Source organism: Mirounga angustirostris, unplaced genomic scaffold, assembly GCF_029215605.1.
Source record: "Mirounga angustirostris isolate CCGP_5_RB_7025 unplaced genomic scaffold, mMirAng1.0.hap1 SCAF_13, whole genome shotgun sequence".
Taxonomy (NCBI): domain Eukaryota; kingdom Metazoa; phylum Chordata; class Mammalia; order Carnivora; family Phocidae; genus Mirounga; species Mirounga angustirostris.
In genome coordinates this window covers 37,147,918-37,162,355 of record NW_026991721.1, presented here as the reverse complement: position 1 = coordinate 37,162,355, position 14,438 = coordinate 37,147,918, and the positions used below count along the sequence as shown (strand labels likewise).

Below are 14,438 nucleotides of genomic sequence, written 5' to 3'. Positions count from 1 at the left end.
GGTCTTCAAAGGCCATCTGTCCACAAGGAGAGGACTGAAGGGAGATGCCCCGCCAGACAGGGTCTTGTGTGCACGCGAGAACAGCCAGCGCGGCCGGACCTCGCCGATGGTGTGGCTGGCCGGGCCTCGGCTTGGATTCCCGCCTGATCCCTGCACGGGACTATCCCGTCCCTCCTCCAGAAGATGCTTGTTCGTGTTCCATCCACCTGGTGAGCGAGCCTCTCCCTTACTCTTTGCAGAGTGAAATAGAGAAGCTGAAAGCTGAGAACGACCGGCTGAAGTCCGAGTCTCAAGGCAGTGGCTGCAGCCGGGCGCCCTCCCAGGTGTCCCTCTCGGCCTCCCCTAGGCAGTCCATGGGCCTCTCCCAGCACAGCCTGAACCTCACGGAGTCAACCAGCCTGGGTGAGTGGCATCCCGGGGCTGCGGGCAGGCCAGGGCCTGCAGCCGGCACTCCACTCTCCGCGCAGGAGTCCCAAGAGAAGCAGATGAAAAGGTCAAATGGCGAGGCAACAGGCGTGCGTGCACTTGGGGTGTGTGTGTGTGTCTGGGCGTGCGTCTGCTACCGACATGAGCTCAGCCGTTAGACTGCTGTCATGCTTTGCTCCAGTGCCCCCAGTTCTCCAGGCCATTAGCTTGGATCCTCTTGTCCACCATGCTGAGTTCTGTTTGATCCATTTTAAGAGGCTGACCTACAGCCGAATGCTGCATAGAAACCCCATAGTAGCAGGTCCCCTTTGGGGCAATGGCTTGGTCTGTGGTCTTCCTGCCTTCAAGATGGATTCCTGGCCAGCACCATCATGAGCGAACATGACGTAGGTTTTCTTTGTAAGCATATTGAGGCTGACACTTTGATTTCTTACCCATGACGCTGCGTTGCTATTGTTTTGGTTGAGCCTCTGCCTCGCACTTCCATTTGGCAAAGTGCATCGTCAGCCTGCTGGTTCTCTGGTTGGTCCACCATTGGTTTCTGTGGTTGCATTCTCCATTCTGCCCTCTCCCCTTCCCCCACCCCACTTCCCTGCACCCCGACACCTGGTTTGTCCCGCTGCCGTGCCAACAAGCAGCGGGGGTGTCGGGAAGCCGGCTTTGCTGTCCCCATGTGCCTAAGGCTGTTGATGTTTTCCATTCGCAGACATGTTGCTGGATGACACTGGTGAATGCTCGGCTCGGAAGGAAGGAGGCAGGCATGTTAAGATAGTTGTCAGCTTTCAGGAGGAAATGAAGTGGAAGGAGGTTAGTCGGATCCCTTTCCCTGCTCTGCTTGTCCCTACCTAGTGTAGAGATGGCATCGTCAGAGCGTATCACCTCAGCACCAAAGGTGATTCGGAGGTACTACTAACACTTTCCTTAACTAACCACCACGATCCCCAGCAGCATTTTGACACGATTAAAGTAAGCAAACGGCCCTTCCCTCCTCCCTCTCGCGTTTGGAAAGTCTAATAAAGAGTACTAAAGATACTCCCATGTCGCCCTTGCACAGAACTAACTAAACACTAACATCGGTCAGAAACGGCTTTTCTGAATTTGATGTGTTCCGAAAGCCCTTCAGGGGCAGCTAAGCACAGTTAGCGCAGAAGGCACAGAAGCAAGCTGACCAAATGCAGCTGACCAAGAGCACCAGTCTTGTCCAGTGTTCAGAGACCGCGGACAAGGTGGGACACCGACGGGGCCGAGCCACACAGGTGGCTGACGTGAAGCCGGTGGGGCGTCCCGACTCCCCAAGACTGAGGAATCTTGAGTTTTCTGAGTGGTTCCTGTTCTCTTCCAGAGCCTGAGGAGGCCACACCCACACTAGGGACTATTTTGGGGGTAGGGGATGGGGGTTGACAGAGTTGATTTTTGGCCATTGATTGAATCCACATGATGCTCTAACAACCATCTCTCAAATAAGCGGAGGAAGATTTCACGAGGGGTTATTTCAAGTCCTTCTTCAGCTCTTTGTTTGTTGTTTCTCAGCATCCTTGCCGACACGCTGTTTGTCGCCTAGGAGTGCCAGGGAACCCTGCCGTGCCCACCACAGCAGAGCTGTCTGCAGCCAGACTCTCTTTGCTAGAGGATTCCACTGTGTGGCTGGCTCTCTAGTCTTGTGGAAGGTGGGGAGGCCCAGAGTTTGGAGCTGCCAGTGATTATCTCCTCATCTAACCTAAAAATATGTGTCTTTTACATATAAAAAGAAATATAAGGAAGTCTGTTTTCAGAGCTTAAGTAGTGGCGTGATAGGACTATCAGGGAAAATTCATTCTTAGAACATTCTTACAAAAAATTCAGGTGATATCTGGGGATGTGCATTAACCCAATGATCCTCAACAGGAGCAGGTAGATTCTACATTTTACAGAAGTTTGAGTCCCTTTTAAAAACTCTGTTGTTCTGGGGCGCCTGGGTGGCTCAGTTGGTTAAGCGACTGCCTTCGGCTCAGGTCATGATCCTGGAGTCCCGGGATCGAGTCCCGCATCGGGCTCCCTGCTCGGCGGGGAGTCTGCTTCTCCCTCTGACCCTCCTCCCTCTCATGCTCTCTGTCTCCCATTCTCTCTCTCTCAAATAAATAAAATCTTTAAAAAAATAAAAAAAAAAATAAAAAAAATAAAAACTCTGTTGTTCTGGATCACTATGGCATCCAGATGAAATTGGTCGACCAGACGTTGTTACCTCCATTTTACAACTGAAACCTAGCGCCAAGCATCATTTACTTGAGGTTATAAGGCAACTGGTGAGGCCAGATCTTCTCACCATAAAACTGGTGCTCTTTTCTCTGCTGATTTTGCTTAACTGCCACATACACCCCCACTGCCTGCTGCCACTCTCCTAATTCTGTATTCTTCTGAGCATGTCAGAGCTAAGATTTTAAAATGCGACCAAATGGAATATTCTATTAATTTTTCTTTAATCATTGTGATTAGTTAACCCCCCCTGTGCAGAGAGCCCTGTGGGTGAAATTCAAAAGCAGTAGAAAAAGTATTTTTTGTGAACTTTGCAGAGTTTTACTTGTTTTCTGATTTGAGTATGTTTTAACTTTTAATTAGCAGAAAAGCAATAAACATTATTTAAAAAAGAAAATAATTGAGCATATTCTATTCTGAAGGAGTTTAAGATCTAGCAAGGAGATAAACTTGATATACAAATAAGACATAAATACCTAAAAATAAACAAGTACAGAATATGATAATATATCAGTTATGTACAGAACTGGTGAAGCAATGTGAGCTCTGCGCCTGGTGGGTTAATCATTGAAGGCTTCCTGGAAGAGGTGAGTTTGCAAGCAAGGTTTGGAAAGGGAGAGATGGCAGACAGGAGAGGGGAGAGCATTCCAGGCAAGGCATGTGATCTATGCACTATACAAGGCACACCTGTAGTAGAAGGTTCTAGATTCCAGAGAGGAGATCCTCTCTTCCTGACCCATGGACTACTGTTTTTGCAAGAGAGCAGGGAAAGTTTTTAAGACTATTGTATTCCATCTACGTTGTATTTGGTGTTAATAACAAATAGGACTTTTATTCCCCCTCTCAAACCACTGGTGGAGTCCTAAGGCAATCTGAGTCCTTGCTAAACTGTGTCAGAAAAGATCCGCCTGTTTTTCACCTGCGTACATTTCCTTACCCTTAGGATTCCAGACCACACCTCTTTCTTATTGGCTGCATTGGAGTTAGTGGCAAGACGAAGTGGGATGTGCTCGATGGGGTGGTTAGACGACTGTTCAAAGTAAGTGTCTTAAGAGGACGGCTACGGTTGTCTGCCTGAAGTGGGGGCCTGAGCTCTGGGAGGGAAGGGGCGGTTTGTGTCCTGAACGTGGCCACTGCTTGGGTCTGCCCCCACCCTTGTGTTGCTGGTACTTGTCTCTGGGCACTCCGGTAACGGGGATGGTGAGAACAGACTGGTGATTGGCCAGCCTGTTCCTGGCTACCCTTGGCAGTGGTTGGCCAGCCAGTGAGAGTCATTTCCCTGGCCTCAAGCAGTTATTTGAGCCTCGCATGGTGAACTGCTAATATCCAAATTCTCTCTTCACCTTAGAATTGTGTCCTATTGAATATACTTTGAATGAGTGCCCTGTGGCCAGGGCTAAGACCTCAAATTTCCATTCTTCATTTCTGGGGGATTTGATCTGACTTGCCCAGCATCCTGGCCAACACTTCACAGTCTATGATTTGTGCTTCTTGTGACATTAACATCTGATCAATGTCCAGAGTCAAAGATGATGGCATAGTTATTTTCGTATTTGTTCTAGTCACATCACTGGAGTGAGTGTGGATGTTTGTCACGGGAGAAATAACTCATGAGTACTGAGGAGAACCTGCAAGCACAAGGTGGTTTGGAAGAAGCTTTTTGTACCTTTTTTTTTTCCTACTGTCCTGAAGGGAATCAGCAATCATAAGCGTTCATTAATCATATCCCCTAAGCATTATTGGTAGCCTGCATTTTTGGTGCCAGAGACCATGCTAACGTTACCCCAATTTATTTCCAGGCCTGTGAGGAAGGTCCTATTATTTTCCCACTTAAAGAGGAGGAAAGCAAGGGTCAGCTCACTTGCCCAAGATCATGGAGCTAGAACACAACCACGTTGGTCTAGTTGAGTTGGTCTGACTTTAAAACCTGACTTACCCAGTCCACTCTGGTCTCTTTCTAGCATCTAGATTCAGGTGGCTTCACCCACAGGAAGCCCTGTGTTCTGTTCTCTGGCCAAAGATCTTCCCCATCTTGGCAGGCTGTGGAAATGTGACTGGCCAAGGGATGTGAATGGCTGAGGGCAGACAAATCCTGCTTCCTAGAGCCAAAACCTGAACTCTGCTGAAGGGCAGTTTAATCTTAGATTAAAAAGACAACAGTTTGGGCTGAAAAGAGCCTGTGGGGCGTCACGTGTGAGGAAGTGAGACCATTAAAGGTAGAGAGGCCTGTTCTTGATATTCCACGTCAGTCATCATCCAGCTACCTCCTCGTCCACGGACCTTCGGTGCAGGTTCACTGACCTAAAACCTTTTGGTCACTCACCTCAGAGGGCATACTTTCCAAATTAAACACAGTTTTTCCTGTTTAAAGACCAAAAGCTGCTTTTTTCTTGCAGCCCTGGGATTTGCTCCTTTTATCATAAGTGTATAGTTTGCTGTGAGCCAAGGGAAGATTTCTTGTCCGAATTACTTTCTCATGAATTTTCCAGCACTATTCACAGGCCCTGGTGTCTTCAGGACTTCAGCTGAATTTAAGAAAAGCAGTCTAACTTTTCCTTGCCTGGTTCATCCAGACTAAACGTTCACGATTGTGTTAGGCTCCCTCCACATCACTAACCAAATAAATCTGTACTTGAAGAGGCCTGTGATACTTGGTCATCATCCCCATAGAAAGCTCTTCCCCCTCCTTGTTCCACAGCTCGGTTTCAACCCAGGCATCAACTGAGAGAGAAGATGATAATAAATCACCCAAGGAAAACATGAGTCATGGGCAGATTTCTAGCCACATCTTTGACGGGGTCTTGATTTTATTCTTCCCAGGAATACATCATCCACGTCGACCCCGTGAGTCAGCTGGGGCTGAATTCAGATAGTGTTCTGGGCTACAGCATTGGGGAAATCAAGCGCAGCAACACCTCCGAGACCCCCGAGCTTCTTCCCTGTGGCTATCTGGTTGGCGAGAACACGACCATCTCTGTGACCGTCAAAGGTAATTTGGCCGACGGTGGAGGTCGGAGTTTTCAGGACTTGCAGTTTTTGTTTTGTGACTTGGCGTCAGAAACCATGGCCACAGTTTTGTTTGCACGTGTGTGTGGGTAGGTTTCTCTACCTCTGCAACCACAGTCCTTCTTACCTAAGCAAGTTCAATGGCCTTTAGCTTTTTCCACACCACCGGAAGCAAACAATTTTAGTTTATTGCTGAAGTTCTATAACAAAAGGTCCCATTAAGCCTTATGACTCTGAGGTGTTGGAATCTTAATAGCCCTGTTGAAACGGGGCTCCGCCGATACCCACGGGTTGCTCTTGCCAGCCGGCCTTGGACGTGGTCCCGTTCTACAGGTGGGAGCTGCGATGTGCTCGAGGGCCACGCGTGCCCACGCACGGCGCTGCTGGCCCTTCCAGGTGCCTCATCCCCTAGGGATGCTGGGCCCCAGGCCGAAGTGTGTTCCAGGGAACACTAGGCCCACAAAGTATTCTTGTGGGGGGAGAATCCTGGCCAAATAAGTCTAGAAAACTGCCTCATTAGACCCATTTGTGTTCAGGGGACAGGAAGACAAGGAGTGTACGGGTGCTGGGTGCACTAACTCCAGCCTCGGATACGCTGACTCCGGTCAGTAAGAAGGCTATTGAATCCAGTCTGACACCAACGTATTTGACTGCAAAAGCCCTTTTTTCCCTCTATTTTATGAACCTCCCGCCGCCAAAGAATAGATTAATAAACACTGTGCGAAGCTCACCCTTCAGGTTGTCCCATCTTACTTCCCTGTAACTCACAGCTTTTGACTGTAGTTTTAACAGGGCACTTTTGGGGTTGTTTGATGCAAGCTTTGTTTCCTGGTTGGGAGGTTTTCCATAAGCACCCCACCATTCCTTAGGAGCAGGAATCCACACCTTGCTCTGCCATTGACGGGCCTGACGTGACTGCTCAAGCCTCACACACAGCCTATCTTACCAGCAAGCACACACGTGGCCTTGGGTGCAAGTGACGGGAACCTACCCCAAACTGGCTTTAGCGGGAATGCTGAATGCGTGTCCTGCAGTGAGTTCATCTGCAGAATAGTCATTCCCAGGGGGTTTTAGGGCAAAAGACCAAAAGAGCAGCGTATATGTAGAGAGAGATGTTTTTGTGGGTTTTTTCCTCGTTACTAAGTTTAGACGAGAGACCCTGCATTCCGCACTTCGCATCGAGTTTCAACCAGTGTAGGCTACACTGAGCTCAGTACCAGGAGAGTCTTAGGCCTGTACCCGAAAGATAAGTCCTTTAGAAACCTTCATCATGGTCATTCTGGAATAGTCTCCTGCATGTAGGGGCCATTCTCGGTTGGGGGGGGGGGATTAGAAACAAGCATATAAGTGCATTTGTGGGGTCTGTTTGCAGTGAATAATTATGTAAAAGGAAGATACTGTTATAAAATAGAATAAATGGGGGTGCCTGGCTGGCTCAGTAGAGCATGTGACTTTGATCTCGCGCTTGTAAGTTCGAGCCCCACATTGAGGGTAGAGATTACTTAAAGATGAAATCTTAAAAAAAAAGTAGACTAAATGCTCTTCAATATATTTTTTACCTACATACACTAGTTTTCTTAAGGTGAGTTTTAACAGAGTTACTTTAGGTTTTAGACAAGTAACCTTGGGTGGATCTTCTCTTGAGAATGATATCAAGAAAATAGTTTTGTTTTTTTTTTAAAGATTTATTTATGCATTTATTCATGAGAGACAGAGAGAGAGAGAGAGAGAGAAAGGCAGAGGGAGAAGCAGGCTCCCCGCTCAGCAGGGAGCCCGACGTGGGACTCGATCCCAGGACCCCGGGATCATGACCTGAGCCGAAGGCAGATGCTTAACCATCTGAGCCACCCAGGCGCCCACAAGAAAATAGTTTTTAAAAAGCCAACGACCCTGGGTGGCTCAGTAGGTTAAGCATCTGAGTCTTGATTTTGCCTCAGGCCATGATCTCAGGGTCTCGGGGTTGAGCCTCACGTCAGGCTCCACCCTCAGTGGGGAGTCTGCTTCTCTCCCTCTGCCTTTCCCCCTGCTCCTGCACACGCTCTCTTTCTCTCTCTCACTACAAATGAATAAATAAATCTTTAAAAATAAAATAAAAGTAGATAGCCAACGGCCCTGGGGTGCCTGGGTGGCTCAGTCAGTTAAGTGGCTGCCTTGAGCTCAGATCATGATCCCGGGATCCTGGGATCGAGCCCTGTGTCTTGCTCCCTGCTCAGCGGGGAGTTTGCTTCTCTCTCTGCTCCTCCCCTCTGCTCATGCTTTCTCTCTTGCTCTCGTGCTCTCAAATAAATAAATAAAATCTTAAAAAAAAAAAAAAACCCAACAGCCCTGATGGGTGGAGCTGTCCCACGTAGGAAAGAGGAAAGATACGTTTCCTCTTGACATTGTTGAGGCTCAGAGGTCTGGGTGGATAGCATCTCAGCTTTCGCCTACCAGTCATCACATACCTGAATCAAATGGCATTTCTTTGCTTTCAGGATGAAAGCGTGGCCACCTCTGTGGCATATCTGAGTGTGGGCAGCGGTGGCACAGGGCACAAGAGACAACAGGGTGACAGGCAACCCCAGGGTCTTGGCAGACACGGGAGACTCAGGTTTGGGCTGGGCAGACACCAGCAGCACGGCAAATCCAGACAGACAAGCAGAGCCCAGAGTCTTAGGAACTCTGCAGAGGACAGACAGGGCCCTCGGGCCCGGCGGGTGTTAGAGTGGAGTCTGAGTCTGGGCTAGCCGGCTGAGCCAGGTGCTAGACCACACCGTGCTCGTGAGCAGGCTGCAGTGGCTGCCTGCGCTCAGCCTCCCGTGTACCCGGGTGGGCAGCCGTCTCAGATGAGTGGCCGCCGTGGAAAGAGCCAGGCAGACCCAGGTGGCAAGCGCAGAGCTACCCATTCCACAGGGCTTCAGACCCTTCCTGTCCCTCTCCAACACAGGGCTCGCGGAGAACAGCCTGGACTCCCTGGTGTTCGAGTCCCTGATCCCCAAGCCCATCCTGCAGCGCTACGTTTCCCTGCTGGTGGAGCACCGGCGGATCATCCTCTCTGGCCCCAGCGGCACCGGGAAAACCTACTTGGCCAACCGGCTGTCCGAGTACTTGGTGCTGCGGGAGGGACGGGAGCTGACGGATGGTGTCATCGCCACCTTCAACGTGGACCACAAGTCCAGCAAGGTGAGGAGGTCATTTGGAGACTGCCACCCAGCCAGGGGGTGCTGTGTGGCCCTTTCAGGACTGTCGAGGCCACCACCGCCCTAATGGGAAAGCAGTGTTGCCCGGGTGTTCTCCCTTGGGCTTGTGAAAGCCTGGTGGCGGAAGTCAGGATGGGGTAGCAGAAGGGAAGGCTTGAACCCAAAACTTCCAGTGAGGAACTCACTGGATGGCAGAGGAGTGCCATCTGTTAGGCGAGCTGGTTCATTTCTCATTGCCCGCTCTGAGCTGGCTGTGATGCTCAGTGCTAGGAGTCCTTTAGGATCACCCCAGAAGCATCCATTTTAGTTTACCAAGAATTTGTCGTGTGCCTACTTGCTGCTCTTTTTCTCCCAAATCAAACGTCCTCTTGAGGAACAGTGCTGACACTCATAATATCAGCTCACATCACAGACTGCTTGCCCATGACCAACAAACTGGCCACCTCACGATAGTACCCTCAAGAGAGAGGTCGTGGCTACTCTCCTGTCACAGAGAAGGGACCTGAGGCTCGAGGCAGGTGGCCATGTGCCTAGGAGCCCTTGGATGGTACAGAGCAGTGGACTAGGGCTTAAGTCAGCGTCTTGGACTCCAGAGCCAGCAAACAGGCTCAGTCCTGCTTCATGGGGACTGATGGAGACGTCTGGACCTGGTCCCGGGCGAAGATCGTGAAGTGGTTTCTCAAACCTGTTCACTGTTCACGCAGTGGGAGGTGATGGGTGATTCGCTCGGGCTGGCCCTGAGCAAGGGGACTGGTGAGTCAGAAGCGATTGGGAAATGACTCTTCTGCCTTATGAATCACCTGGCATGCTCAAAGATACAGATTCCTGGATCTCATTCCCAGATGACGGCTTTCAGTAAGTTTGGCAGGCCGGAATCTGCGCCATTCAGTTAGCTGGGTGATTTTGATGTTGGGCTAGAACTAGAGAGAAGTCGTCAGGGTGCCGGTACCCAGAGTCTCTGTGTGTGAGCCTACTAAGGGAAGGCACCCTCTTCCAGGACCAGTGAGAGAAGGACCCTAGGCATGTGGCTGGGGATCGAGCCCAGGCTAGATTTCATCCCCCTCTCACGTTCCCCTTGACCAGCACCCTCTGCAGAGTACAGCTCACCAACCATACCCCACAAGCCTCAGCAGGGGAAGGAAGGCTCTGGAAACTCTGTCCTTCTCAGGTGCCTGAGACCACGAATCCCTGGTGGGAAGGGGCTAAAGGAAAAAGAAATTACTAGTAACTTAAAAATGGGGCTTTTTCTGATGTTAGCAAGCCACACTTTGACTCAAGAGGGAGGCCCGTGTATGTGTTTGTAGGAGGTGGAGGGAGCATCACCCTGTGAGCTCTCAGGCTAGCGCCTAGGACCGTCTGATGTGATAAAGAACCCGCACTGCGGCAGTCCCCGAGTCTGGAGCCAGGCACCTGATTTTGATGTGCCCTAGCCTCCTCATTGGTAAAACGGAGATAATCCCAGTGCCCACCCAAGAAGGTTCCCATAGGGCTACAGAGATTGTGTGTGTGAAGCTCTAAGTCCCTGACCACCATTGCTATGATGGTAACACTAGCAGGCAGGCATTGTGGTCCCTGGCCGGTCCTCCGCTCACCGTTTCGGCCTTTCCTCTTTGGCACCATTATCCCTCGTCTTCTGACACACATCCCTCACCCCAGCCGGGCTGGGCTGCATCCTAGTTCCAACACAAGCCAATCCCCGACCTCTTCTCCACAGTTCAGTCCAGACCTTCCAGGGCCCCCTCTGCATGCTGACCCCTCTGCCCTGCACTGTTGGCTGGCTGTGATGGCACTGATGAGCGGTGCAAGCCTGTGCAGGGGTGGGGGGCGGGGGGCGGGGGGCGGTCCTTTGCTGTGTCGATTCATCGAGGGCTTCTGTATAAGTGGCTCTCACGCAGGTGCTGCGGAAGTACAGAGGTGTATAAGGCACCCGCCCTTGGGAGCTTACTGCAAGGTGGGCATAATAAGCAATATCAAGAAAAATGACAGCACTTGTAGACAAGTGATTAGAACAGGGATGCAGAACGATGCCTCAGCACCCCACAGTGCCGTGCTCCTGCCCCAGGCAGGTTTTCTGTTACCTAGTGCCTTCCAAGAGGCAGGACCCAGGCCTTCCTCACCCCCTGCCCACCCTACATCTCCTGACCCCCTCCGGATGATGTTGTGTAGCAGATGGGCACTCAATACAGGTTCACCACATGGCCTACTGAAAGGCCTTTCCGCCTGTGTTGACCTGGGCAAAGTGAAGGCTCTGAGCATGTGCATCTTTATTGGGGTGCATTCACCCACTTATTCTTCCCCCGGCCTCCCCAGGAATTGCGCCAGTACCTGTCCAACCTTGCTGACCAGTGCACCAGCGAGAACAACGCTGTGGACCTGCCCCTCGTCATCATCCTCGACAACCTGCATCACGTCAGCTCCCTGGGCGAGATCTTCAATGGGCTGCTCAACTGCAAGGACCATAAATGGTAAAGGGCAGCTCCCAACCCCATGGCCCCCAGAGGACGGTGGCCACGGGATGTGTGCTGCACGGGCACGGTGCCCACACAGCCCGGGCTCCGCGTGGGGGGCGGGGGAGGCAAGCAGCCATCTGCCTGCACCTGCCGGTGCCACGGGCTTCCGTGAGCACCTTCCCTGGCTTGCCTTTGACTCACAGGGCCTTCTCTTCCTTCCTGTCCCCACAGCCCTTACATAATCGGCACAATGAACCAGGCTACCTCATCTACTCCCAATCTGCAGCTTCATCACAACTTCAGGTAAGGCACGGCTGTTCGGGCGCCCATGTTGGCCGTCGTGCTGAGCGTTTGCCCCGGCGTAACTCATTTCACTCCCACGACAGCCTCAAGGAGTTAGCTAGCTTTATCTTGCAACTGGGGGCGGGGAGGCTGAGAGAACTGATTCACGCGGGGTCACCTGGCCGGTCGGTGGCAGAGCTGAGACGGAAGCCCAGGTCTCCCTGAGTCTCCGCCCTGGGGTAGCCGTGTCAGGGCCGCGGCTCTGGGCTTGCCCATCCCCCTCACGTCCCCGGTGATGCATCTCTCCGCCCCAAGTGATGATCATGAGCAGTGCAAGCTCTTGCTTATGAGTGTCCCCTCAGAGCTGTGGGCCTTTGCACTCCAGCTGCTGGGAGTCCCTCTGCCCTGGCCCTGTACCGGGGTGCGGTCACTGCTGGGATGTGGGAGGCACTGTCCAGCTCGGTCGTGCAAGGTCCCGTTGCTGCTGGCCTTGCCATGGCTGGATGTCCTCTGCCCTGCGCCACCTCCCAGGTGACTGCAACCCCCCCCCCACCGCCCCCCAGGCCCTGGGATGCGGCTGAGAAGCCACTCTGGGGTAGGTCCCTGGCGCTCTTCCACTGGCCATCTGCAGACATCTCTGAGGGAAATCTATTGAGAGCAGACCCGAACTGTGATCATCAGAAATGGCGACTCCCCCAGGCCCGAGATCATGGCCGCCTCTGCATCCAGGCTGTCCTGTCTCGTCCGTGCTTTCTCCTCCTGCCCCCCCCCCCCCCACGGCTCCCAGCACACCGTCACTGCAACCACAGCGCCTGCCCGCAGCTCGGCTCCCTGAAGGCCATCTGCTGTGCCAGTGGCAGCTGAGTGAGCGTTCTAGAATTCAGATCTGACCAGAAAACCCTCATGCTTAAACTCCTTCAGGGGCTCCCCATGGCCTCCACAATGGAATCAGACTCTGTAGGTTGGCAGGTCCGAACACTGAATTACACTGGTCACACTGAATCTCTGGCAGGTTCCCCGACCACCCCATGCGCCTTTGCAGATGCGGCAGCCTGGTCTCCACCCTGACCCCAGCCCCCTCCTGGTCTCAGACATCTCGTCCTCTGGGAGGCTTCTCTGATTCCCTGGGGTTTGTCACATCTCATTCCTCTGTTTGCTTATCTACTTCCTCCACTAGACCGTGTGCTTCTGGGGAACAGGGCCTGCGTCTTAGTCTTTGTTACAGCTCCAGAGGCCAGCCACAGCCTGACTTATGGCACAAGAGGCAGCAGGCCCAGTGGTTAGAGCTCAGACTCTGGAGATGGACCATCCTCGTCCTGATTTAGCCCTTCTATATTAAAGAGCTGTTTGATCTTGGATAAGTTGTACAACCTGTCTGTGCCTCAGCATTCCCATCTGTGAAATGGGGATGGCTGTCGTAGCTCTGTCACAGGGCCGCCACAACGAATTGGGTGCACTATAGGGCCTGTCCTAGTAACTCCAGATCTAATGAGCTTTGACTGGGGAGGCTGGCATCGTTTTTATCAGTCATCATCACCGAAAAGTATTGCTGACTCTCCTCCAGGTGGGTGCTTTGTGCCAACCACACAGAGCCCGTGAAGGGCTTTCTCGGCCGGTTCCTAAGGCGGAAGCTCATGGAAACAGAGATCAGTGGGCGAGTGCGGAATGTGGAGCTGGTAAAAATCATCGACTGGATTCCCAAGGTCTGGCATCACCTCAACCGCTTCCTGGAGGCTCACAGCTCCTCAGACGTCACCATAGGTAGGTGGGAGGCCAGGCAGGGGACAGGCACTGCTCCTGGAGTTCTGGCCGCCTCAGACACGTGTCCTTGGGGCCCTGGCCGGGACAGCACCTGGCAGGCACAAGTCAGCTGGATGCTGCACTGTCCACACGGGTGAGAAGGGGACACCGGGACCATCACAGCCCAGGGCAGACCCCCGGACTGCCAGTCATCTGCATCTGGTGCTGTGTCCTTGTCCTCATCTTTGCACAGCGGACCAGGGCTGATCAGCTGCAGAGCGATGCATCCAGCCCAGGCTGATGCAAAAACTGCCGGCTCTGTGAAGAGCCCCCAGCGCAGGGCTCCCCTAAGCGCAAGCCATCTGGCCACATTGGCTCCACTTTAAAAATAAAATGCTATCAATGTTCCCAAAGCTTAGGGTTCAGAGAAAAAAAGACTGCTGATCATCCCACCATCTTAACAGAATGTTAATTTGAACTTCTGTTTTCTGTCCTTGTCCAGACATGTAGGTTTGTGTAGTTGCAAATACAGCGTGCACACAGGATGCTCATTTTTTTTATTTCACATTGTCCCCTGAGCATCTGTGTTGCTACTCCATTTTCACAGTCCTTCCCAAAGGCTGCAGAGTAATCAAAGTGGCTGTACCATCGTTTGCGTAACCATTTCTCTTCTCGGACACTGAGTGCACTTCTGTTTCCAGCGGTCAGGGTTCATCCTACTGCAGTGAACATCTCTCTCCATAAAGCCTCTCCTCTCTTTTGGGTGACTTCCTGGGAGGGGAGAGAGATCCCAGGGAAGCGGTACTTCTGCTGTCATTCAGAAAATCACAGGGTCCCTCCTGTGGGGTTTGTTCAGACCGTGGCTTCTCTTAACCCCCCAGTTTCAGCTCTGATGGACTTTCCCTGTGGTCCCCAGGCCCCCGGCTCTTCCTGTCATGCCCCATCGATGTGGATGGCTCCAGGGTGTGGTTCACCGACTTGTGGAACTACTCGATTATCCCCTATCTCCTGGAAGCCGTCAGAGAAGGACTCCAGGTGAGGAGCGTGCTTGCCACAGGCCTCCTCAGAATTGGGGGCGGGACGGGGGAACTGTTCTGGTGACCCGATGAGTTGTCTGTATCTC

At 52.2% G+C, this 14,438-nt stretch overlaps 1 protein-coding gene across 8 annotated transcripts in view; it reads left to right on the top strand.

Moving 5' to 3' along the window:
* Positions 1-14,438, top strand: part of NAV2 (neuron navigator 2) — a 393,377-nt gene that overhangs the window by 366,936 nt on the left and 12,003 nt on the right. For 6 of the 8 annotated variants that reach the window (XR_010406923.1, XM_045894013.3, XM_064576736.1 and 3 more), the window contains 9 exons: positions 240-402; positions 1,133-1,233; positions 3,602-3,697; positions 5,479-5,647; positions 8,591-8,826; positions 11,154-11,308; positions 11,525-11,596; positions 13,140-13,336; positions 14,232-14,350. Coding sequence is in view for 7 of the 8 variants with exons in the window: in XM_045894013.3 (XP_045749969.2) it covers positions 240-402; positions 1,133-1,233; positions 3,602-3,697; positions 5,479-5,647; positions 8,591-8,826; positions 11,154-11,308; positions 11,525-11,596; positions 13,140-13,336; positions 14,232-14,350 (1,308 nt within the window). In the remaining variant the exon portion in view is untranslated. Of the gene's footprint in view, positions 1-239; positions 403-1,132; positions 1,234-3,601; positions 3,698-5,478; positions 5,648-8,590; positions 8,827-11,153; positions 11,309-11,524; positions 11,597-13,139; positions 13,337-14,196; positions 14,351-14,438 lie in introns of all 8 variants that reach the window. The other 2 variants (XM_064576738.1, XM_064576739.1) reach the window with 1 other exon arrangement.